Source organism: Oncorhynchus nerka, linkage group LG5 (assembly GCF_034236695.1).
Source record: "Oncorhynchus nerka isolate Pitt River linkage group LG5, Oner_Uvic_2.0, whole genome shotgun sequence".
In the NCBI taxonomy this organism is placed as follows: Eukaryota; Metazoa; Chordata; class Actinopteri; order Salmoniformes; family Salmonidae; genus Oncorhynchus; species Oncorhynchus nerka.
Genome location: NC_088400.1, coordinates 19,576,987 through 19,601,365, shown reverse-complemented (window position 1 = coordinate 19,601,365; position 24,379 = coordinate 19,576,987). Strand labels below are relative to the sequence as shown.

The window sequence follows — 24,379 nt, the reverse complement described above, 5'->3', positions numbered from 1 at the left end:
TAGGCAGGTATGGGTTGTGTAGTGTGACAGTGGTAGGGGGTAGGGTTGGGTAGTGACAGTGGTAGGGTAGGGTTGTGGTAGGTGACAGTGGTAGGGTTAGGGTTGTGTAGTGTGACAGTGGTAGGGTAGGTATGGGTTGTGTAGTGTGACAGTGGTAGGGTAGGTAGGGTTGTGTAGTGTGACAGTGGTAGGGGGTAGGGTTAGGGTTGTGTAGTGTGACATGTGGTAGGGTGGTTGTGTAGTGTGACAGTGGTAGGGTTTGGTAGTGACAGTGGTAGGTAGGTTGGTTGTGACAGTGGTAGGGTAGGTATGGGTTGTGTAGTGTGACGGTGGTAGGGTAGGTATGGGTTGTGTAGTGTGACAGTGGTGGTAGGGTAGGGTTAGGGTTGTGTAGTGTGACAGTGGTAGGGTAGGTATGGGTTGTGTAGTGTGACAGTGGTAGGGTTAGGGTTGTGTAGAGTGACGGTGGTAGGGTAGGGTTAGGGTTGTGTAGTGTGACAGTGGTAGGGTAGGGTTAGGGTTGTGTAGTGTGTGGTAGGAGTAGGTTGGGTTGTGTAGTGTGACAGTGGTAGGGTAGGTATGGGTTGTGTAGTGTGACAGTGGTAGGGTAGGGTTAGGGTTGTGTAGTGTGACAGTGGTAGGGTAGGGTTAGGGTTGTGTAGTGTGACAGTGGTAGGGTAGGGTATGGGTTGTGTGTGAGTGTGGGTGGTAGGGGTAGGGTTGTGTAGTGTGACAGTGGTAGGGTAGGGTTAGGGTTGTGTAGTGTGACAGTGGTAGGGTAGGTAGGGTTGTGTAGTGTGACAGTGGTAGGGTAGGTATGGGTTGTGTAGGTTAGGCTGTGTGTGATAGTGGTGGTAGGGTTAGGGTTGGGTTGGTAGTAGTGACAGTGGTAGGGTAGGGTTAGGGTTGTGTAGTGTGACAGTGGTAGGGTAGGTATGGGTTGTGTAGTGTGACAGTGGTAGGGTAGGTATGGGTTGTGTAGTGTGACAGTGGTAGGGTAGGGTTGGGTTGTGTAGTGTGACGGTGGTAGGGTAGGGTTAGGGTTGTGTAGTGTGACAGTGGTAGGGTAGGGTTAGGGTTGTGTAGTGTGACAGTGGTAGGCAGGTTGGGTTGGTAGAGTGACGGTGTAGGGTAGGTATGGGTTGTGTAGTGTGACAGTGGGTGGACAGTGGTAGGGTAGGGTTAGGGTTGTGTAGTGTGACAGTGGTAGGGTAGGGTATGGGTTGTGTAGTGTGACAGTGGTAGGGCAGGGTATGGGTTGTGTAGTGTGACAGTGGTAGGGTAGGTATGGGTTGTGTAGTGTGACGGTGGTAGGGTAGGTTGGTAATGTGACAGTGGTAGGGTGGGTTGTGTAATGTGACAGTGGTAGGGTAGGGTTAGGGTTGTGTAGTGTGACAGTGGTAGGGTAGGTATGGGTTGTGTAGTGTGACAGTGGTAGGGTAGGGTTATGGGTTGTGTACAGTGACGGTGGTAGGGTTAGGGTTGTGTAGTGTGACAGTGGTAGGGTAGGGTTAGGGTTGTGTGACAGTGTGACAGTGGGGTAGATGTGACAGTGGGGTTAGGGTATGGGTTGTGTGTGACAGTGGTAGGGTAGGGTTAGGGTTGTGTAGTGTGACAGTGGTAGGGTAGGTTGGGTTGTGTAGTGTGGTAGGGTAGGGTGTGTAGTGTGATGGGTTGTGTGGTGTGACAGTGGTAGGCTAGTTAGGGTTGTGTTAGGGTTGTGTAGTGTGACAGTGGTAGGGTAGGGTTAGGGTTGTGTAGTGTGACAGTGGTAGGGTAGGTATGGGTTGTGTAGTGTGACAGTGGTAGGGTTAGGGTTGTGTAGTGTGGTGGTAGGGGTTATGGGTTGTGTAGTGTGACAGTGGTAGGGTAGGTATGGGTTGTGTAGTGTGACGGTGGTAGGGTAGGTAGGGTTGGGTTGTGTAGGGTAGGGTTAGGGTTGTGTGTAGTGGTAGGGTTATGGGTTGTGTAGTGTGACAGTGGTAGGGTAGGTATGGGTTGTGTAGTGTGACAGTGGTAGGGTAGGTTAGGGTTGTGTAGTGTGACAGTGGTAGGGTAGGTATGGGTTGTGTAGTGTGACAGTGGTAGGGTAGGGTTAGGGTTGTGTAGTGTGACGGTGGTAGGGTTAGGGTTGTGTGTAGTGTGACAGTGGTAGGGTAGGTATGGGTTGTGTAGTGTGACGGTGGTAGGGTAGGGTTAGGGTTGTGTAGTGTGACGGTGGTAGTGGTAGGGTTAGGGTTGTGTAGTAGTGACAGTGGTAGGGTAGGGTATGGGTGTGTAGTGTGACAGTGGTAGGGTAGGGTTAGGGTTGTGTGACAGTGTAGTGGTAGGGTTAGGGTTGTGTAGTGTGACAGTGGTAGGGTAGGTATGGGTTGTGTGTGACAGTGGTAGGGTGGAGGGTATGGGTTGTGTAGTGTGACAGTGGTGGTAGGGGTAGTGGTAGGGTAGGTTATGGGTTGTGTAACAGTGGTAGGGTGTGGTTGTGTGGTAGTGGTAGGGGGTTAGGGTTGTGTAGTGTGACAGTGGTAGGGTAGGGTTAGGGTTGTGTAGTGTGACAGTGGTAGGGTAGGGTTGTAGTGGTAGGGTTATGGGTTGTGTAGTGTGACGGTGGTAGGGTAGGGTTAGGGTTGTGTAGTGTGACAGTGGTAGGGTAGGGTTAGGGTTGTGTAGTGTGACAGTGGTAGGGTAGGTATGGGTTGTGTAGTGTGACAGTGGGCAGGGGGTAGGTTATGGGTTGTGTAGTGTGACAGTGGTAGGGTAGGTAGGGTTGTTGTGTGGTAGGGTAGGGTTAGGGTTGTGTGGTGTGACAGTGGTAGGGTAGGGTTGTAGTGTGACAGTGGTAGGGTGGTAGGGTTGTGTAGTGTGATGGGTTAGGGTTAGGGTTGTGTAGTGTGACAGTGGTAGGGTAGGGTTATGGGTTGTGTAGTGTGACAGTGGTAGGGTAGGGTTGGGTTGTGTAGTGTGACAGTGGTAGGGTAGGTATGGGTTGTGTAGTGTGACGGTGGTAGGGTAGGGTTAGGGTTGTGTAGTGTGACAGTGGTGGTAGGGTTAGGGTTGTGTAGTGTGACAGTGGTAGGGTAGGTAGGGTTGTGTAGTGTGACAGTGGTAGGGTAGGTATGGGTTGTGTAGTGTGACAGTGGTAGGGTAGGTATGGGTTGTGTAGTGTGACGGTGGTAGGGTAGGGGTAGGGTTGTGTGGGTTGTGGTGGTAGCAGGTTGTGTAGTGTGACAGTGGTAGGGTAGGTATGGGTTGTGTAGTGTGACAGTGGTAGGGTAGGTATGGGTTGTGTAGAGTGACGGTGGTAGGGTAGGTATGGGTTGTGTAGTGTGACGGTGGTAGGGTAGGGTTAGGGTTGTGTAGTGTGATGGTGGTAGGGTTAGGGTTGTGTAGTGTGACAGTGGTAGGGTAGGGTAGGGTTGTGTAGTGTGACAGTGGTAGGGCAGGTATGGGTTGTGTAGTGTGACGGTGGTAGGGTAGGTAGGGTTGTGTAGTGTGTGGTAGGGTAGGGTTAGGTTGTGTAGTGTAGTGGTAGTGTTAGGGTTGTAGTGTGAGTGTAGTGGTAGGGTTAGGGTTGTGTAGTGTGACAGTGGTAGGGTAGGTATGGGTTGTGTAGTGTGACGGTGGTAGGGTAGGGTTAGGGTTGTGTAGTGTGACAGTGGTAGGGTTAGGGTTGTGTAGTGTGACAGTGGTAGGGTAGGTATGGGTTGTGTAGAGTGACGGTGGTAGGGTAGGGTTAGGGTTGTGTAATGTGACAGTGGTAGGGTAGAGTTAGGGTTAGGGTGACAGTGTGTAGGGTGTGTAGTGTGACAGTGGTAGGGTAGGTTGGGTTGTGTAGTGTGACAGTGGTAGGGTAGGGTTAGGGTAGGTGATGGGTAGTAGGGTTAGGGTTGTGTAGTGTGACAGTGGTAGGGTAGGTTAGGGTTGTGTAGTGTGACAGTGGTAGGGTTAGGGTTGGTTGGGTAGGGTTAGGGTTGTGTAGTGTGACAGTGGTAGGGTAGGTATGGGTTGTGTAGTGTGACAGTGGTAGGGTAGGGTATGGGTTGTGTAGTGTGACAGTGGTAGGGTTAGGGTTGTGTAGTGTGGTGGTAGGGTAGGGTTAGGGTTGTGTAGTGTGACAGTGGTAGGGTTATGGGTTGTGTAGTGTGACAGTGGTAGGGTAGGTATGGGTTGTGTAGTGTGACAGTGGTAGGGGGTATGGGTTGGTATGGTGGTAGGGTAGGTTAGGGTTGTGTAGTGTGACGGTGGTAGGGTAGGGTTAGGGTTGTGTAGTGTGACAGTGGTAGGGTAGGGGTTAGTGTGACAGTGGTAGGGTAGGGTTATGGGTTGTGTAGTGTGACAGTGGTAGGGTAGGTAGGGTTGTGTAGTGTGACAGTGGTAGGGTAGGTATGGGTTGTGTAGTGTGACAGTGGTAGGGTAGGTAGGGTTGTGTAGTGTGACAGTGGTAGGGTAGGGTTAGGGTTGTGTAGTGTGACAGTGGTAGGGTAGGGTTAGGGTTGTGTAGTGTGACAGTGGTAGGGTAGGGTTAGGGTTGTGTAGTGTGACAGTGGTAGGGTAGGTATGGGTTGTGTAGTGTGACAGTGGTAGGGTAGGGTTAGGGTTGTGTAGTGTGACAGTGGGAGGGTTAGGGTGTGTAGTGACAGTGGTAGGGTTAGGGTTGTGTAAGTGTGACAGTGGTGGTAGGGTTAGGGTTGTGTAGTGTGACAGTGGGTAGGGTTAGGGTTGTGGTGTGTAGTGTGACAGTGGAGGGTAGGGTTAGGGTTGTGTAGTGTGACAGTGGTAGGGTAGGTAGGGTTGTGTAGTGTGACAGTGGTGGTAGGGTTAGGGTTGTGTAGTGTGTGACAGTGGTAGGGTTAGGGTTGTGTAGTGTGACAGTGGTAGGGTAGGGTTATGGGTTGTGTAGTGTGACAGTGGTAGGGTAGGTATGGGTTGTGTAATGTGACAGTGGTAGGGTAGGGTTAGGGTTGTGTAGTGTGACAGTGGTAGGGTAGGGTTAGGGTTGTGTAGTGTGATGGTGGTAGGGTTAGGGTTGTGTAGTGTGACAGTGGTAGGGTAGGTATGGGTTGTGTAGTGTGACAGTGGTAGGGTAGGTATGGGTTGTGTAGTGTGACAGTGGTAGGGTAGGTATGGGTTGTGTAGTGTGACAGTGGTAGGGTAGGGTTAGGGTTGTGTAGTGTGACAGTGGTAGGGTAGGGTTAGGGTTGTGTAGTGTGACAGTGGTAGGGTGGTAGGGTTGTGGTGTGACAGTGGTAGGGTAGGTATGGGTTGTGTAGTGTGACGGTGGTAGGGTAGGTATGGGTTGTGTAGTGTGACATGTGGTAGTGGTAGGACAGTGGTAGGGTTAGGGTTGTGTAGTGTGACAGTGGTAGGGTAGGTATGGGTTGTGTAGTGTGACGGTGGTAGGGTAGGGTTAGGGTTGTGTAGTGTGACAGTGGTAGGGTAGGGTTATGGGTTGTGTAGTGTGACAGTGGTAGGGTAGGTTAGGGTTGTGTAGTGTGACAGTGGTAGGGTAGGTATGGGTTGTGTAGTGTGACAGTGGTAGGGTAGGGTATGGGTTGTGGTGACGGTGGTAGGGTTAGGGTTGTGTAGTGTGACAGTGGTAGGGTAGGGTTAGGGTTGTGTAGTGTGACAGTGGTAGGGTAGGTATGGGTTGTGTAGTGTGACAGTGGTAGGGTAGGTATGGGTTGTGGGTGTGAGTGGTGGTAGGGTAGGGTTAGGGTTGTGTAGTGTGACAGTGGTAGGGTGGTAGGGTAGGGGTTAGGGTTGTGTAGTGTGACAGTGGTAGGGTAGGGTTAGGGTTGTGTAGTGTGACAGTGGTAGGGTTAGGGTTGGTAGGGTTAGGGTTAGGGTTGTGTAGTGTGACAGTGGTAGGGTAGGGTTAGGGTTGTGTAGTGTGACAGTGGTAGGGGGTTAGGGTTGTGTAGTGTGACAGTGGTAGGGTAGGTATGGGTTGTGTAGTGTGACGGTGGTAGGGTAGGGTTAGGGTTGTGTAGTGTGACAGTGGTAGGGTAGGGTTAGGGTTGTGTAGTGTGACAGTGGTAGGGTAGGTATGGGTTGTGTAGTGTGACAGTGGTAGGGGGTAGGGGTTAGGGTGTGTGTTGTGTGTGACAGTGGTAGGGTAGGGTTGGGTTGTGTAGTGTGACAGTGGTAGGGTAGGGTTAGGGTTGTGTGGTGTGACAGTGGTAGGGTTAGGGTTGTGTAGTGTGACAGTAGGGTAGGTTAGGGTTGTGTAGTGTGACAGTGGTAGGGTAGGGGGTATGGGTTGTGTAGTGTGGTTAGGGTAGGTATGGGTTGTGTAGTGTGACGGTGGTGGTAGGGTTAGGGTTGTGTAGTGTGACAGTGGTAGGGTAGGGTTGGGTTGTGTAGTGTGACAGTGGTAGGGTAGGGTTAGGGTTGTGTAGTGTGACAGTGGTAGGGTAGGGTTAGGGTTGTGTAGTGTGACAGTGGTAGGGTAGGGTTAGGGTTGTGTGTGTGACAGTGGTAGGGTTATGGGTTGTGTAGTGTGACAGTGGTAGGGTAGGGTATGGGTTGTGTAGTGTGACAGTGGTAGGGTAGGTAGGGTTGTGTAGTGTGACAGTGGTAGGGTAGGGGTATGGGTTGTGTAGTGTGACAGTGGTAGGGTAGGGTTATGGGTTGTGTAGTGTGACAGTGGTAGGGTAGGTTGGGTTGTGTAGTGTGACAGTGGTAGGGTAGGGTTAGGGTTGTGTAGTGTGACGGTGGTAGGGTAGGTAGGGTTGTGTAGTGTGACAGTGGTAGGGTAGGGTTAGGGTTGTGTAGTGTGACAGTGTGAGGGTTGTGTAGTGTGTGGTTGTGTAGTGTGACAGTGGTAGGGTAGGTATGGGTATGGGTTGTGTAGTGTGACAGTGGTAGGGTAGGTATGGGTTGTGTAGTGTGACAGTGGTAGGGTAGGGTTAGGGTTGTGTAGTGTGACGGTGGTAGGGTAGGGTTAGGGTTGTGGTGTGACAGTGGTAGGGTAGGGTTAGGGTTGTGTAGTGTGACAGTGGTAGGGTAGGTATGGGTTGTGTAGTGTGACAGTGGTAGGGTAGGGTTAGGGTTGTGTAGTGTGACAGTGGTAGGGTAGGGTTAGGGTTGTGTAGTGTGACAGTGGTAGGGTAGGTTATGGGTTGTGTAGTGTGACAGTGGTAGGGTAGGGTTAGGGTTGTGTAGTGTGACAGTGGTAGGGTAGGTATGGGTTGTGTAGTGTGACAGTGGTAGGGTAGGGTATGGGTTGTGTAGTGTGACAGTGGTAGGGTAGGGTTAGGGTTGTGTGACAGTGGTAGGGTGTTAGGGTTGTGTAATGTGACAGTGGTAGGGTTATGGGTTGTGTAGTGTGACAGTGGTAGGGTAGGTATGGGTTGTGTAGAGTGACGGTGGTAGGGTAGGGTTAGGGTTGTGTAGTGTGACGGTGGTAGGGTAGGGTTAGGGTTGTGTAGTGTGACAGTGGTAGGGTAGGGTTAGGGTTGTGTAGTGTGACAGTGGTAGTTGGTAGTGTGACAGTGGTATGGGTTGTGTAGTGTGACAGTGGTAGGGTGGTTGTGGAGTACGGTGGTATAGGGTTGTGTGTAGTGTGACGGTGGTAGGGTAGGGTTAGGGTTGTGTAGTGTGACAGTGGTGGTAGGGTTAGGGTTGTGTAGTGTGACAGTGGTAGGGTAGGGTATGGGTTGTGTAGTGTGACAGTGGTGGTAGGGTTAGGTATAGGGTTGTGTTGTGTAGTGTGGTGGTAGGGTAGGTTGGGTTGTGTAGTGTGACAGTGGTAGGGTAGGTATGGGTTGTGTAGTGTGACGGTGGTAGGGTAGGTAGGGTTGTGTAAGTGTGACAGTGGTAGGGTAGGGTTAGGGTTGTGTAGTGTGACAGTGGTAGGGTAGGTATGGGTTGTGTAGTGTGACAGTGGTAGGGTAGGGTTAGGGTTGTGTAGTGTGATAGGGTTAGGGTTGTGTAGTGTGACAGTGGTAGGGTAGGGTTAGGGTGTGTAGTGTGACAGTGGTAGGGTTAGGGTTGTGTAGTGTGACAGTGGTAGGGTAGGGTTAGGGTTGTGTAGTGTGACAGTGGTAGGGTAGGTATGGGTTGTGTAGTGTGACAGTGGTAGGGTAGGGTTGGGTTGTGTAGTGTGACAGTGGTAGGGTAGGTTAGGGTTGTGTAGTGTGACAGTGGTAGGGTAGGTTATGGGTTGTGTAGTGTGACAGTGGTAGGGTAGGTTAGGGTTGTGTAGTGTGACAGTGGTAGGGTAGGTATGGGTTGTGTAGTGTGACGGTGGTAGGGTAGGGTTAGGGTTGTGTAGTGTGACAGTGGTAGGGTAGGGTTAGGGTTGTGTAGTGTGACAGTGGTAGGGTAGGTATGGGTTGTGTAGTGTGACAGTGGTAGGGTAGGTATGGGTTGTGTAGTGTGACAGTGGTAGGGTAGGTATGGGTTGTGTAGTGTGACAGTGGTAGGGTAGGGTTAGGGTTGTGTAGTGTGACAGTGGTAGGGTAGGGTTAGGGTTGTGTAGTGTGACAGTGGTAGGGTAGGGTTAGGGTTGTGTAGTGTGACAGTGGTAGGGTGGTGGTAGGGTTAGGGTTGTGTAGTGTGAGTGGTAGGGTTATGGGTTGTGTAGTGTGGTGGTAGGGTAGGGTTAGGGTTGTGTAGTGTGACAGTGGTAGGGTAGGGTTAGGGTTGTGGTGTGACAGTGGTAGGGTAGGTATGGGTTGTGTAGTGTGACAGTGGTAGGGTAGGGTTGGGTTGTGTAGTGTGACGGTGGTAGGGTAGGGTTAGGGTTGTGTGTGACAGTGGTAGGGTTAGGGTTGTGTAGTGTGACAGTGGTAGGGTAGGTATGGGTTGTGTAGTGTGACAGTGGTAGGGTAGGTATGGGTTGTGTAGTGTGACAGTGGTAGGGTAGGTATGGGTTGTGTAGTGTGACGGTGGTAGGGTAGGGTTAGGGTTGTGTGTGGTAGGGTAGGGTTAATGTGACAGTGGTGGTAGGGTTGTGTAGGTATGGGTTGTGTAGTGTGACAGTGGTAGGGTAGGGTTAGGGTTGTGTAGTGTGACAGTGGTAGGGTAGGGTTAGGGTTGTGTAGTGTGACAGTGGTAGGGTAGGGTTAGGGTTGTGTATGTGACAGTGGTAGGGTAGGTATGGGTTGTGTAGTGTGACGGTGGTAGGGTAGGGTTAGGGTTGTGTAGTGTGACAGTGGTAGGGTTAGGGTTGTGTAGTGTGACAGTGGTAGGGTAGGGTTAGGGTTGTGTAGTGTGACAGTGGTAGGGTAGGGTATGGGTTGTGTAGTGTGACAGTGGTAGGGTAGGGTTAGGGTTGTGTGTGTGACAGTGTGGGTAGGGTGGTAGGGTAGGGTAGGGTTAGGGTTGTGTAGTGTGACAGTGGTAGGGTTAGGTATGGGTTGTGTAGTGTGACAGTGGTAGGGTAGGTATGGGTTGTGTAGTGTGACGGTGGTAGGGTAGGGTTGGGTTGTGTAGGGTAGGGTTGTGAGTGTGACAGTGGTAGGGGGTATGGGTTGTGTAGGTGACAGTGGTAGGGTAGGTATGGGTTGTGTAGTGTGACAGTGTAGGGTAGGGTTAGGGTTGTGTAGTGTGACAGTGGTAGGGTAGGTATGGGTTGTGTAGTGTGACAGTGGTAGGGTAGGGTATGGGTTGTGTAGTGTGACAGTGGTAGGGTAGGGTTATGGGTTGTGTAGTGTGACGGTGGTAGGGTAGGGTTAGGGTTGTGTAAGTGTGACAGTGGTAGGGTAGGTATGGGTTGTGTAGTGTGACAGTGGTAGGGTAGGGTTAGGGTTAGGGTTGTGTAGAGTGACGGTGGTAGGGTAGGGTTAGGGTTGTGTAGTGTGACAGTGGTAGGGTAGGGTTAGGGTTGTGTAGTGGTTGGTAGGGTTAGGGTTGTGTAGTGTGACAGTGGTAGGGTAGGTATGGGTTGTGTAGTGTGACGGTGGTAGGCTAGGGTTAGGGTTGTGTAGTGTGATGGTGGTAGGGTTAGGGTTGTGTAGTGTGACAGTGGTAGGGTAGGTATGGGTTGTGTAGTGTGACGGTGGTAGGGTTAGGGTTGTGTAGTGTGACAGTGGTAGGGTTAGGGTTGTGTAGTGTGACAGTGGTAGGGTAGGTATGGGTTGTGTAGAGTGACGGTGGTAGGGTAGGTATGGGTTGTGTAGTGTGACAGTGGTAGGGTATGGGTTGTGTAGTGTGACAGTGGTAGGGTAGGTATGGGTTGTGTAGTGTGACAGTGGTAGGGTAGGGTTGGGTTGTGTAGTGTGACAGTGGTAGGGTAGGTATGGGTTGTGTAGTGTGACGGTGGTAGGGTAGGGTTAGGGTTGTGTGTGTGACAGTGGTAGGGTAGGGTAGGGTTGTGAGGGTGGTAGGGTTAGGGTTGTGTAGTGTGACAGTGGTAGGGTAGGTATGGGTTGTGTAGTGTGACAGTGGTAGGGGGTAGGGTTGTGTAGTGTGACGGTGGTAGGGTAGGTATGGGTTGTGTAGAGTGACGGTGGTAGGGTAGGGATGGGTTGTGTAGTGTGACAGTGGTAGGGTAGGGTTAGGGTTGTGTAATGTGACAGTGGTAGGGTAGGTATGGGTTGTGTAGTGTGACAGTGGTAGGGTAGGGTTAGGGTTGTGTAGTGTGACAGTGGTAGGGTTAGGGTTGTGTAGTGTGACAGTGGGAGGGTAGGGTTAGGGTTGTGTAGTGTGACAGTGGTAGGGTAGGGTATGGGTTGTGTAGAGTGACGGTGGTAGGGTAGGTATGGGTTGTGTAGTGTGACAGTGGTAGGGTAGGTATGGGTTGTGTAGTGTGACAGTGGTAGGGTAGGGTTAGGGTTGTGTAGTGTGACAGTGGTAGGGTAGGTATGGGTTGTGTAGTGTGACAGTGGTAGGGTAGGTATGGGTTGTGTAGAGTGACGGTGGTAGGGTAGGGTTAGGGTTGTGTAGTGTGATGGTGGTAGGGTTAGGGTTGTGTAGTGTGACAGTGGTAGGGTAGGTTAGGGTTGTGTAGTGTGACAGTGGTAGGGTAGGTATGGGTTGTGTAGAGTGACGGTGGTAGGGTAGGTATGGGTTGTGTAGTGTGACGGTGGTAGGGTAGGGTTAGGGTTGTGTAGTGTGATGGTGGTAGGGTTAGGGTTGTGTAGTGTGACAGTGGTAGGGTAGGTATGGGTTGTGTAGTGTGACAGTGGTAGGGCAGGTATGGGTTGTGTAGAGTGACGGTGGTAGGGTAGGTATGGGTTGTGTAGTGTGACGGTGGTAGGGTAGGGTTAGGGTTGTGTAGTGTGACAGTGGTAGTGTTAGGGTTGTGTAGTGTGACAGTGGTAGGGTTAGGGTTGTGTAGTGTGACAGTGGTAGGGCAGGTATGGGTTGTGTAGAGTGACGGTGGTAGGGTAGGTATGGGTTGTGTAGTGTGACGGTGGTAGGGTAGGTATGGGTTGTGTAGTGTGACAGTGGTAGGGTAGGGTTAGGGTTGTGTAGTGTGACAGTGGTAGGGTAGGTATGGGTTGTGTAGTGTGACAGTGGTAGGGTAGGGTATGGGTTGTGTAGTGTGACAGTGGTAGGGTAGGGTTAGGGTTGTGTAATGTGACAGTGGTAGGGTAGGGTTATGGGTTGTGTAGTGTGACAGTGGTAGGGTATATGGGTTGTGTAGAGTGACAGTGGTGGTAGGGTAGGGTTAGGGTTGTGTAGTGTGACAGTGGTAGGGTAGGGTTAGGGTTGTGTAGTGTGGGTGGTAGGGTTAGGGTTGTGTAGTGTGACAGTGGTAGGGTAGGTATGGGTTGTGTAGTGTGACAGTGGTAGGGTAGGGTTAGGGTTGTGTAGTGTGTGGTGGTAGGTAGGGTTAGGGTTGTGTAGTGTGACAGTGGTAGGGTAGGTAGGGTTGTGTAGTGTGACAGTGTAGGGTAGGGTTAGGGTTGTGTAGTGTGACAGTGGTAGGGTTAGGGTTGTGTAGAGTGACAGTGGTAGGGTAGGGTATGGGTTGTGTAGTGTGACAGTGGTAGGGTAGGTATGGGTTGTGTAGTGTGACAGTGGTAGGGTAGGGTTAGGGTTGTGTAGTGTGACAGTGGTAGGGTAGGGTTGGGTTGTGTAGTGTGACAGTGGTAGGGTAGGTATGGGTTGTGTAAGTGTGTGTGGTAGGGTAGGTATGGGTTGTGGTGACAGTGGTAGGGTAGGGTTAGGGTTGTGTAGTGTGACAGTGGTAGGGGGTAGGTATGGGTTGTGTAGTGTGACAGTGGTAGGGTAGGTATGGGTTGTGTAGAGTGACGGTGGTAGGGTAGGGTTAGGGTTGTGTAGTGTGATGGTGGTAGGGTTAGGGTTGTGTAGTGTGACAGTGGTAGGGTAGGTATGGGTTGTGTAGTGTGACAGTGGTAGGGCAGGTATGGGTTGTGTAGAGTGACGGTGGTAGGGTAGGTATGGGTTGTGTAGTGTGACGGTGGTAGGGTAGGGTTAGGGTTGTGTAGTGTGATGGTGGTAGGGTTAGGGTTGTGTAGTGTGACAGTGGTAGGGTAGGTATGGGTTGTGTAGTGTGACAGTGGTAGGGCAGGTATGGGTTGTGTAGTGTGACAGTGGTAGGGTAGGTATGGGTTGTGTAGTGTGACGGTGGTAGGGTAGGGTTAGGGTTGTGTAGTGTGACAGTGGTAGGGTTAGGGTTGTGTAGTGTGACAGTGGTAGGGTAGGGTTATGGGTTGTGTAGTGTGACAGTGGTAGGGTAGGGTTATGGGTTGTGTAGTGTGATGGTGGTAGGGTAGGGTTAGGGTTGTGTAGTGTGACAGTGGTAGGGTAGGTATGGGTTGTGTAGTGTGACAGTGGTAGGGTAGGTATGGGTTGTAGGGTAGGGTGTGACAGTGGTAGGGTAGGGTTAGGGTTGTGTAGTGTGACAGTGGTAGGGTAGGGTTAGGGTTGTGTAGTGTGACAGTGGTAGGGTATGGGTTGTGTAGAGTGACGGTGGTAGGGTAGGGTTAGGGTTGTGTAGTGTGACGGTGGTAGGGTTAGGGTTGGGTTGTGTAGTGTGACGGTGGTAGGGTTAGGGTTGTGTAGTGTGACAGTGGTAGGGTAGGTATGGGTTGTGTAGTGTGACGGTGGTAGGGTTAGGGTTGTGTAGTGTGACAGTGGTAGGGTTAGGGTTGTGTGGTGACAGTGGTAGGGTAGGTATGGGTTGTGTAGTGTGACGGTGGTGACAGTGTGACAGTGGTAGGGTTAGGGTTGTAGTGTGACAGTGGTAGGGTAGGGTATGGGTTGTGTAGTGTGACGGTGGTAGGGTAGGTAGGGTTGTGTAGTGTGACAGTGGTAGGGTAGGTATGGGTTGTGTAGTGTGACAGTGGTAGGGTAGGTATGGGTTGTGTAGTGTGACGGTGGTAGGGTAGGTATGGGTTGTGTAGTGTGACGGTGGTAGGGTAGGGTTAGGGTTGTGTAGTGTGACAGTGGTAGGGTAGGTATGGGTTGTGTAGTGTGACAGTGGTAGGGTAGGTATGGGTTGTGTAGAGTGACGGTGGTAGGGTAGGGTTAGGGTTGTGTAATGTGACAGTGGTAGGGTAGGGTTAGGGTTGTGTAGTGTGACAGTGGTAGGGTAGGGTTGTGTAGAGTGACGGTGGTAGGGTAGGGTTAGGGTTGTGTAGTGTGACAGTGGTAGGGTAGGGTTAGGGTTGTGTAGTGTGACGGTGGTAGGGTTAGGGTTGTGTAGTGTGACAGTGGTAGGGTAGGTATGGGTTGTGTAGTGTGACGGTGGTAGGCTAGGGTTAGGGTTGTGTAGTGTGACGGTGGTAGGGTTAGGGTTGTGTAGTGTGACAGTGGTAGGGTAGGTATGGGTTGTGTAGTGTGACGGTGGTAGGGTTAGGGTTGTGTAGTGTGACAGTGGTAGGGTTAGGGTTGTGTAGAGTGACAGTGGTAGGGTAGGGTATGGGTTGTGTAGAGTGACGGTGGTAGGGTAGGTATGGGTTGTGTAGTGTGACAGTGGTAGGGTAGGGTTGTGTAGTGTGACAGTGGTAGGGTAGGTATGGGTTGTGTAGTGTGACAGTGGTAGGGTAGGTATGGGTTGTGTAGTGTGACAGTGGTAGGGTAGGTATGGGTTGTGTAGAGTGACGGTGGTAGGGTAGGGTTAGGGTTGTGTAGTGTGACGGTGGTAGGGTAGGGTTGTGTAGAGTGACGGTGGGAGGGTAGGGTTAGGGTTGTGTAGTGTGACAGTGGTAGGGTAGGTATGGGTTGTGTAGTGTGACAGTGGTAGGGTAGGTATGGGTTGTGTAGAGTGACGGTGGTAGGGTAGGTATGGGTTGTGTAGTGTGACAGTGGTAGGGTAGGGTTAGGGTTGTGTAGAGTGACGGTGGTAGGGTAGGGTTAGGGTTGTGTAATGTGACAGTGGTAGGGTAGGTATGGGTTGTGTAGTGTGACAGTGGTAGGGTAGGGTTAGGGTTGTGTAGTGTGACAGTGGTAGGGTTAGGGTTGTGTAGTGTGACAGTGGGAGGGTAGGGTTAGGGTTGTGTAGTGTGACAGTGGTAGGGTAGGGTATGGGTTGTGTAGAGTGACGGTGGTAGGGTAGGTATGGGTTGTGTAGTGTGACAGTGGTAGGGTAGGTATGGGTTGTGTAGTGTGACAGTGGTAGGGTAGGGTTAGGGTTGTGTAGTGTGACAGTGGTAGGGTAGGTATGGGTTGTGTAGTGTGACAGTGGTAGGGTAGGTATGGGTTGTGTAGAGTGACGGTGGTAGGGTAGGGTTAGGGTTGTGTAGTGTGATGGTGGTAGGGTTAGGGTTGTGTAGTGTGACAGTGGTAGGGTAGGTATGGGTTGTGTAGTGTGACAGTGGTAGGGCAGGTATGGGTTGTGTAGAGTGACCGTGGTAGGGTAGGTATGGGTTGTGTAGTGTGACGGTGGTAGGGTAGGGTTAGGGTTGTGTAGTGTGATGGTGGTAGGGTTAGGGTTGTGTAGTGTGTCAGTGGTAGGTTAGGTATGGGTTGTGTAGTGTGACAGTGGTAGGGCAGGTATGGGTTGTGTAGAGTGACGGTGGTAGGGTAGGTATGGGTTGTGTAGTGTGACGGTGGTAGGGTAGGGTTAGGGTTGTGTAGTGTGACAGTCGTAGTGTTAGGGTTGTGTAGTGTGACAGTGGTAGGGCAGGTATGGGTTGTGTAGAGTGACGGTGGTAGGGTAGGTATGGGTTGTGTAGTGTGACGGTGGTAGGGTAGGTATGGGTTGTGTAGTGTGACGGTGGTAGGGTAGGGTTAGGGTTGTGTAGTGTGACAGTGGTAGGGTAGGTATGGGTTGTGTAGTGTGACAGTGGTAGGGTAGGTATGGGTTGTGTAGAGTGACGGTGGTAGGGTAGGGTTAGGGTTGTGTAATGTGACAGTGGTAGGGTAGGGTTAGGGTTGTGTAGTGTGACAGTGGTAGGGTAGGGTTGTGTAGAGTGACGGTGGTAGGGTAGGGTTGGGTTGTGTAGTGTGACAGTGGTAGGGTAGGGTTAGGGTTGTGTAGTGTGACGGTGGTAGGGTAGGGTTAGGGTTGTGTAGTGTGACAGTGGTAGGGTAGGTATGGGTTGTGTAGTGTGACAGTGGTAGGGTAGGGTTAGGGTTGTGTAGTGTGACAGTGGTAGGGTAGGGTTAGGGTTGTGTAGTGTGACAGTGGTAGGGTAGGTATGGGTTGTGTAGAGTGACGGTGGTAGGGTAGGGTTAGGGTTGTGTAGTGTGACAGTGGTAGGGTTAGGGTTGGGTTGTGTAAGTGACAGTGGTAGGGTAGGGTATGGGTTGTGTAGAGTGACGGTGGTAGGGTAGGTAGGGTTGTGTAGTGTGACAGTGGTAGGGTAGGGTTAGGGTTGTGTAGTGTGACAGTGGTAGGGTAGGTATGGGTTGTGTAGTGTGACAGTGGTAGGGTAGGTATGGGTTGTGTAGAGTGACGGTGGTAGGGTTAGGGTTGTGTAGTGTGACGGTGGTAGGGTAGGGTTAGGGTTGTGTAATGTGACAGTGGTAGGGTAGGGTTAGGGTTGTGTAATGTGACAGTGGTAGGGTAGGTATGGGTTGTGTAGTGTGACAGTGGTAGGGTAGGTATGGGTTGTGTAGAGTGACGGTGGTAGGGTAGGTATGGGTTGTGTAGTGTGACAGTGGTAGGGTAGGGTTAGGGTTGTGTAGAGTGACGGTGGTAGGGTAGGGTTAGGGTTGTGTAATGTGACAGTGGTAGGGTAGGGTTAGGGTTGTGTAATGTGACAGTGGTAGGGTAGGTATGGGTTGTGTAGTGTGACAGTGGTAGGGTAGGGTTAGGGTTGTGTAGAGTGACGGTGGTAGGGTTAGGGTTGTGTAGTGTGACAGTGGTAGGGTTAGGGTTGTGTAGTGTGACAGTGGGAGGGTAGGGTTAGGGTTGTGTAATGTGACAGTGGTAGGGTAGGGTTAGGGTTGTGTAATGTGACGGTGGTAGGGTAGGTATGGGTTGTGTAATGTGACAGTGGTAGGGTAGGGTTAGGGTTGTGTAATGTGACAGTGGTAGGGTAGGTATGGGTTGTGTAGTGTGACAGTGGTAGGGTAGGTATGGGTTGTGTAGAGTGACGGTGGTAGGGTTAGGGTTGTGTAGTGTGACGGTGGTAGGGTAGGGTTAGGGTTGTGTAATGTGACAGTGGTAGGGTAGGGTTAGGGTTGTGTAATGTGACAGTGGTAGGGTAGGGTTAGGGTTGTGTAATGTGACAGTGGTAGGGTAGGTATGGGTTGTGTAGTGTGACAGTGGTAGGGTAGGGTTAGGGTTGTGTAGTGTGACAGTGGTAGGGTTAGGGTTGTGTAGTGTGACAGTGGGAGGGTAGGGTTAGGGTTGTGTAGTGTGACAGTGGTAGGGTAGGTATGGGTTGTGTAGAGTGACGGTGGTAGGGTAGGTATGGGTTGTGTAGTGTGACGGTGGTAGGGTAGGGTTAGGGTTGTGTAGAGTGACGGTGGTAGGGTAGGGTTAGGGTTGTGTAGTGTGACAGTGGTAGGGTAGGGTATGGGTTGTGTAGTGTGACAGTGGTAGGGTAGGTATGGGTTGTGTAGTGTGACGGTGGTAGGGTTAGGGTTGTGTAGTGTGACAGTGGTAGGGTTAGGGTTGTGTAGTGTGACAGTCGTAGGGTAGGTATGGGTTGTGTAGTGTGACAGTGGTAGGGTAGGTATGGGTTGTGTAGAGTGATGGTGGTAGGGTAGGGTTAGGGTTGTGTAGTGTGATGGTGGTAGGGTAGGTATGGGTTGTGTAGTGTGACAGTGGTAGGGTAGATATGGGTTGTGTAGAGTGACGGTGGTAGGGTTAGGGTTGTGTAGTGTGACAGTGGTAGGGTAGGTATGGGTTGTGTACGGTGGTAGTGACGGTGGTAGGGTTAGGGTTGTTTAGTGTGACAGTGGTAACCAGGGTCAGGTATGGGTTGTTATTTTCAGTGACGGTGGAACAGTGGGTTATGGGTTGTGCAGAGTGACAGATTGGTACCTTGTCAGGTCGGGGTTTGAAGTGCAACGGTGGTAGGGTAGGTATGGGTTGTGTAGAGTGACGGTGGTAGGGTAGAATGGGTGTTGTGCATTTCAAGCTCCCGGCCATCCGGGAGTCTCACTGTGCTATCATGTCAAGCCTTATTCACATAATATTACCATAAGTAGAGATTGAAAATATTACATCCACGTAACTATGATATGACATACAACAAATTCAACGTAATGAACTCAGCAGATGGCTTATATTATAATTCATTTTTTCTGACGATTATGATTCATCCTACTCAAATGAAATGTGTTTGTTTGTGCAGGGTAAGGAAGGAGCCTTTATGGTGCGAGACTCCAGGCATGCAGGCGTCTACACGGTGTCCGTCTTCACTAAAGCCCCAGGGTAACTACTGCCTGTTTCAGCCATGTCGCTCAGCTTCAATGACAGTCAGTTAAAGGGGCGATCTGTGATTGGTATTTTGACATCCCTAGCACTGTCTATGAATTTGAGAGTGGTTACATATCTCCAGCCCCATCTCTCAGCTGTTTATCAAAACAGTGGTGGGTTGCCTGCTTTTGTTATTGTTTGAACTGCATATTGCACCTTTAAAGAGTTTGCTATGGCATAGTGACATGACGATGAACCACGTTCAGATCCAACGGGCAGAAGAACCCGCGGGTGAAGCACTACCAGATCAGACAGTCAGAGGCAGAGGAGACGTCCAAGTTTTACCTTGCAGAGAAATACCTGTTCATGACCATTCCTGAGCTCATCCAGTACCACCAACACAATGCTGCAGGTACCTAATGCATCTATTTACAGCCAGTCCAGTGTGACCTATGTGGATTTGTACCCAGGTCGACTGTGTTTGTTAGTGCGTTGAGATAAAGGCATCTTCAGGGGTCATGTGAGGTTCCACCAGCATGGATCTTCCACAGTAGAGAGGGAGATGGGAGATGAGTGTTAATGTAGTGTGAAATCCTGTAGCTCCCTGTGGGAGGAGCTATAGGAGGACGGGCTCATTGTAATAGCTGGAATGTAGTCAATGGAATGGAGTCAAACACGTTGTTTCCATGTGTTTGATCTGTTAGGTACCATTCAATTGATTCAATCCACCCATTACAATGAGCCCGTATAGCTCCTCCCACCAGCCTCCTCTGTGTGAAATGGTTCTATACATTCTATGGTCCAGATGTTCTCCCCTTAGTATAGGGTACAATCATTTCCTTAGAATAGGGTACAATCATTTCCTTAGTATAGGGTACAATCATTTCCTTAGTATAGGGTACAATCATTTCCTTAGTATAGGGTACAATCATTTCCTTAGTATAGGGTACAATCATTTCCTTAGTATAGGGTACAATCATTTCCTTAGTATAGGGTACAATCATTTCCTTAGTATAGGGTACAATCATTTCCTTAGTATAGGGTACAATCATTTCCTTAGTATAGGGTACAATCATTTCCTTAGTATAGTGTACAATCGTTTCCTTAGTATAGGGTACAATCGTTTCCTTAGTATAGGGTACAATCGTTTCCTTAGTATAGGGTACAATTGTTTCCTTAGTATAGGGTACAATCATTTCCTTAGTATAGGGTACAATCGTTTCCTTAGTATAGGGTACAATCATTTCCTAGGGTACAATCATTTCCTTAGGGTACAATCATTTCCTTAGTATAGGGTACAATCATTTCCTTAGTATAGGGTACAATCATTTCCTTAGTATAGGGTACAATCATTTCCTTAGTATAGGGTACAATCATTTCCTTAGTATAGGGTACAATCATTTCTTTGCAGCAACATTCTACAGAGGAAACTGCCTGTAATATAAAAGTTAATGTGTTCTAGTGTTCTATTGTTAAAGCAGAACAGCCTAAAGCCTCTACATTATCTAACTACCGGTATATGCACATTTAGTTTTGATTTAGGTTTGTTGCTTCATCCTGTGTGTGTGTGTGTGTGTGTGTGTGTGTGTGTGTGTGTGTGTGTGTGTGTGTGTGTGTGTGTGTGTGTGTGTGTGTGTGTGTGTGTGTGTATGTGTATGTGTGTGTGTGTATGTGTGTGTGTGTGTGTGTGTGTGTGTGTGTGTGTGTGTGTGTGTGTGTGTGTGTGGTCCATGTGTGTGTGTGTGGGGTGTGCATGAATTTGTGCGTTTGTGTGTCTGGTCTCTGCAGGTCTAATCACTCGACTGAGGCATCCCATCTCTCAGGGTAGAGAGAGCTTTCAGAGCCCTGCAGAACTCTCAAAAGGTCAGAGGTCGACCTGCTGCTCCTGCCTCTAGGCAGCCAGCAACCATTTTATTTGGTTATTGATTATAGTTACTATAGAGATAGTTAGAGGACTACATTTTTTTTGTACTGTTTGATTATAGCATCTGTAACAGCAGGGCTGTCTATACGCAGTCCTCTAACTATCTCTATGGAAGTTACCTAACCCTGAATTTTATGACAATTACAAAGCTCAAACACAAAGCAGATAACACACCAGGTACGTATGTTTTCGATTAGTTACTGTATAATAAAGATATGCTTATATGATATAGATAAGTTACTGTATAATAAAGATATGCTTATATGTTATAGATAAGTTACTGTATAATAAAGATATGCTTATATGTTATAGATAAGTTACTGTATAATAAAGATAAGGTCAAACATAACAGATGCATGATAGTGAGAATTGGCATGTGTTTTGCTACTCTAAAAGCATTTGGACTGGGAGGACATTAGTGGTGATGTAAGGTAGACCTGTGTGATGAGGTACCCAGGTTTAGCAGCCAATAGGTAGGCAGCTCCACCACACCCTGAAAACGTCCAGACAGGAGGGACTATCTGGAGGAGAATGTGGCAGACAACCACAGAGTACCATGTTGTGTTCAGCCTTGATGTATCTTCCAATAATTGCATTAGTAATGTCATTATTACCTCTGCACTCTCTCTCCCCTTCCACCCCCCCCTCTCCCTTCCCCCTCCCTCTCTCTCCCCTTCCACCCTCCCTCTCCCTTCCCCTCCTCTCTCTCCCCTTCCACCCTCCCTCTACCTACCCCTCCCTCCCTCTCTCTCCCCTTCCACCCTTCCTCTCCCTTCCCCCTCCCTCTCTCTCCCCTTCCACCCTCCCTCTCCCTTCCCCCTCCCTCTCCCCCCCTCTCCCTACCCCCTCCCTCTCTCTCCCCTTCCTCTCCCTTCCCCCTCCCTCTCTCTCCCCTTCCACCCTCCCTCTACCTACCCCCTCCCTCTCTCTCCCCTTCCACCCTCCCTCTACCTACCCCCTCCCTCCCTCTCTCTCCCCTTCCACCCTTCCTCTCCCTTCCCCCTCCCTCTCTCTCCCCTTCCACCCTCCCTCTCCCTTCCCCCTCCCTCTCCCTTCCCCCTCCCTCTCTCTCCCCTTCCACCCTCCCTCTCCCTTCCCCCTCCCTCCCTCTCTCTCCCCTTCCACCCTTCCTCTCCCTACCCCCTCCCCCTCTCTCCCTTCCACCCTTCCTCTCCCTACCCCCTCCCCCTCTCTCCCCTTCCACCCTTCCTCTACCTACCCCCTCCCTCTCTCTCCCCTTCCACCCTACCCCTCTCTCCCCTTCCACCCTCCCTCTCCCTTCTCCCTCCCTCTCTCTCCCCTCCCACCCTTCCTCTCCCTACCCCCTCCCTCTCTCTCCCCTTCCACCCTCCCTCTCCCTCTCCCTTCCCCCTCCCTCCCTCTCTCTCCCCTTCCACCCTTCCTCTCCCTACCCCCTCCCTCTCTCCCCCTTCCACCCTCCCTCTCCCTCTCCCTACCCCCTCCCCCTCCCTCTCTCTCCCCTTCCACCCTCCCTCTCCCTTCCACCTCCCTCTCTCTCCCCTTCCCCCTCCCTCTCTCTCCCCTTCCACCCTCCCTCTACCTACCCCCTCCCTCCCTCTCTCTCCTCCCTTCCACCCTTCCTCTCCCTTCCCCCTCCCTTCCTCTCCCTTCCTCCCTCCCCCTTCCACCCTCCCCCTTCCCTCCCTCTCCCTTCCCCCTCCCTCTCTCTCCCCTTCCACCCTCCCTCTCCCTTCCCCTCCCTCCCTCTCTCTCCCCTTCCACCCTTCCTCTCCCTACCCCTCCCCCTCTCTCCCCTTCCACCCTCCCTCTCCCTTCCCCCTCCCTCTCCCTTCCCCTCCCTCTCTCTCCCCTTCCACCCTCCCTCTCCCTTCCCCCTCCCTCTCTCTCCCCTTCCACCCTCCCTCTCCCTCTCCCTACCCCCTCCCCTCTCTCCCCTTCCACCCTTCCTCTCCCTACCCCTCCCCCTCTCTCCCCTTCCACCCTTCCTCTACCTACCCCTCCCTCTCTCTCCCCTTCCACCCTACCCTCTCTCCCCTTCCACCCTCCCTCTCCCTTCTCCCTCCCTCTCTCTCCCCTTCCACCCTTCCTCTCCCTACCCCCTCCCTCTCTCTCCCCTTCCACCCTCCCTCTCCCTCTCCCTTCCCCCCTCCCTCTCTCTCCCCTTCCACCCTTCCTCTCCCTACCCCCTCCCTCTCTCTCCCCTTCCACCCTCCCTCTCCCTCTCCCTACCCCCTCCCCTCTCTCTCCCCTTCCACCCTCCCTCTCCCTTCCACCTCCCTCTCTCTCCCCTTCCCCCACCCTCTCTCTCCCCTTCCACCCTTCCTCTCCCTACCCCCTCCCTCTCTCTCCCCTTCCACCCTTCCTTTACCTTCCCCCTCCCTCTCTCTCCCCTTCCACCCTCCCTCTCCCTTCCCCCTCCCTCTCCCCTCCCTCTCCCTACCCCCTCCCTCTCTCTCCCTTCCTCTCCCTTCCCCTCCCTCTCTCTCCCCTTCCACCCTCCCTCTACCTACCCCCTCCCTCCCTCTCTCTCCCCTTCCACCCTTCCTCTCCCTTCCCCTCCCTCTCTCTCCCCTTCCACCCTCCCTCTCCCTCCCCCTCCCTCTCCCCTCCCTCTCCCTACCCCCTCCCTCTCTCTCCCCTTCCTCTCCCTTCCCCCTCTCTCTCTCTCCCCTTCCACCCTCCCTCTACCTACCCCCTCCCTCTCTCTCCCCTTCCACCCTCCTCTACCTACCCCCTCCCTCCCTCTCTCTCCCCTTCCACCCTTCCTCTCCCTTCCCCCTCCCTCTCTCTCCCCTTCCACCCTTCCTCTACCTACCCCCTCCCTCTCTCTCCACTCCCTCTCCCCTCCCTCTCCATACCCCCACCCTCCAGGTCAGTGGGAGGTAGACCCGGCAGAGCTAATCCTGGGTGAGGAAGTGGGCAGCGGTCAGTTTGGCTTGGTACTCCAGGGGCGGTGGAGGGAGCGCAGGGTAGCTGTGAAGATGGTCCGGGAGGGAGCCATGTCTGAGGAAGACTTTAAAGAGGAGGCCAGGGTCATGACGTGAGTGGACTTTATAGTGGGGGGGATACCCTATTCCTACATAGTGGACATGGGGGCATCTTAGAAGATACCCTATTCCCTACATAGTGGACTTTATAGTGTGGGGGGGGGGCATCTTAGAAGATACCCTATTCCCTACATAGTGGACTTTATAGTGTGGGGGGGGGGACATCTTAGAAGATACCCTATTCCCTACATAGTGGACAATTTGTAACAAGGGTGTGTCTCAAATTACACACTGGACCCATGCTATGTAATGACCTACTTCTGATCTGTGTGTGTGTGTGTGTGTGTGTGTGTGTGTGTGTGTGTGTGTGTGTGTGTGTGTGTGTGTGTGTGTGTGTGTGTGTGTGTGTGTGTGTGTGTGTGTGTGTGTGTGTGTGTGTGTGTGTGTGTGTGTGTGTGTGTGTGTGTGTGTGTCTGTGTCTGTGTGTATTGCAGGATGCTGTCCCACTGTAAGCTGGTACAGCTGTATGGTGTGTGTACCCAGCATTCTCCCATGTGTCTAGTGTTTGAGTTGATGGAGCAGGGCTGCTTGTCAGACTACCTCCGAGTCAGGAGGGGGCGTATGTCCCCGGACACCCTACTGGGGATGTGTCTGGACGTCAGTGAAGGGATGGCATACCTGGAGAGCAACAACTTCATCCACAGAGACCTGGTAACCCACCCAAAGACCTGAACATATGTGTTTATGAGCGTGTGCATGCGTACGTGCTTGCCTGCGTGCGAGTGAGCTTGTTTAGTCACAATTTATTTTAAATGCATTTCACAAATCTCAACACATTTTACAGAGAAAATGTAAATGAATTTATAGAACGAAAACACAGAACAGCTTAGAAAGGGTTGTTTTACCTCACTGGTCATAGCATCAAGGAACTGTAAGACATCTCTGCTTGGTTAAGGCCTAGATGGATTTTCAGTGATAATGGACTGTATAGTATAGAAGATGGGCAAACTACTGCAGATCATAAGTGTGTGTTCTGAACCCAACCCTCACAGGCAGCCAGAAACTGTCTGGTCTCCTGCAACAACATGGTGAAGGTGTCTGATTTTGGAATGACCAGGTGAGTTTGTGACAGACTGGTTGATGCCTATTGATAAAGGCCAGAATATATGGTGATTCAGGGTGAAGACTTGAACCAGTGACCCACCCTGACAGGGAAACTACCACCGGTGTGTTAAAGGGTCAGACTTCTCTACAGGGGGCACTGTGTATCTATACATGGAAGCTGCAGAGACTCACACAGATAACCAACCGTGTGTCCTTCCCTGTCCTGTCCTACCAGGTTTGTACTAGATGACCAGTACACCAGCTCTCAGGGCTCTAAGTTCCCCATCAAGTGGTCTTCTCCTGAAGTCATCAAGTACTGCAAGTTCAGCAGCAAGTCTGACGTCTGGTCCTTTGGTAGGTTTATTTATCCTCTCTGAGACCGTCGTGCATGGTCAGACACTGAGCTTCTTCAACTTAGAAAATGTATACTAGAGGTATGATGAATTAATGTTGAATCCTCTCCTCCCCTCCTCACCTCTCCTACAGGTGTGTTTATGTGGGAGGTGTATACTGAGGGGCGTCTGCCCTATGAGAACCGGTCTAATGGTGAGGTGGTGGAGGCCCTGAATGCAGGCCTGAGGCTGCTGAAACCCAGACAGGCCCCAGAGGCTGTGCACCTCCTCATGGAGTGGTGCTGGAAGGAGGTGGGTG

The 24,379-nt window shown here is 51.4% G+C and overlaps 1 protein-coding gene across 2 annotated transcripts in view; it reads left to right on the top strand.

Annotated features, from left to right (window-relative positions):
• itk (IL2 inducible T cell kinase) overlaps positions 1–24,379 on the top strand; it is a 40,348-nt gene that overhangs the window by 14,586 nt on the left and 1,383 nt on the right. For both annotated transcript variants that reach the window (XM_065018431.1, XM_065018430.1), the window contains exons 9-16: positions 17,667–17,746; positions 17,998–18,143; positions 19,520–19,594; positions 22,509–22,677; positions 23,119–23,335; positions 23,677–23,741; positions 23,964–24,082; positions 24,215–24,372. In XM_065018431.1, coding sequence (XP_064874503.1) covers positions 17,667–17,746; positions 17,998–18,143; positions 19,520–19,594; positions 22,509–22,677; positions 23,119–23,335; positions 23,677–23,741; positions 23,964–24,082; positions 24,215–24,372 — 1,029 coding nt within the window. The remainder of the gene's footprint in view (positions 1–17,666; positions 17,747–17,997; positions 18,144–19,519; positions 19,595–22,508; positions 22,678–23,118; positions 23,336–23,676; positions 23,742–23,963; positions 24,083–24,214; positions 24,373–24,379) is intronic.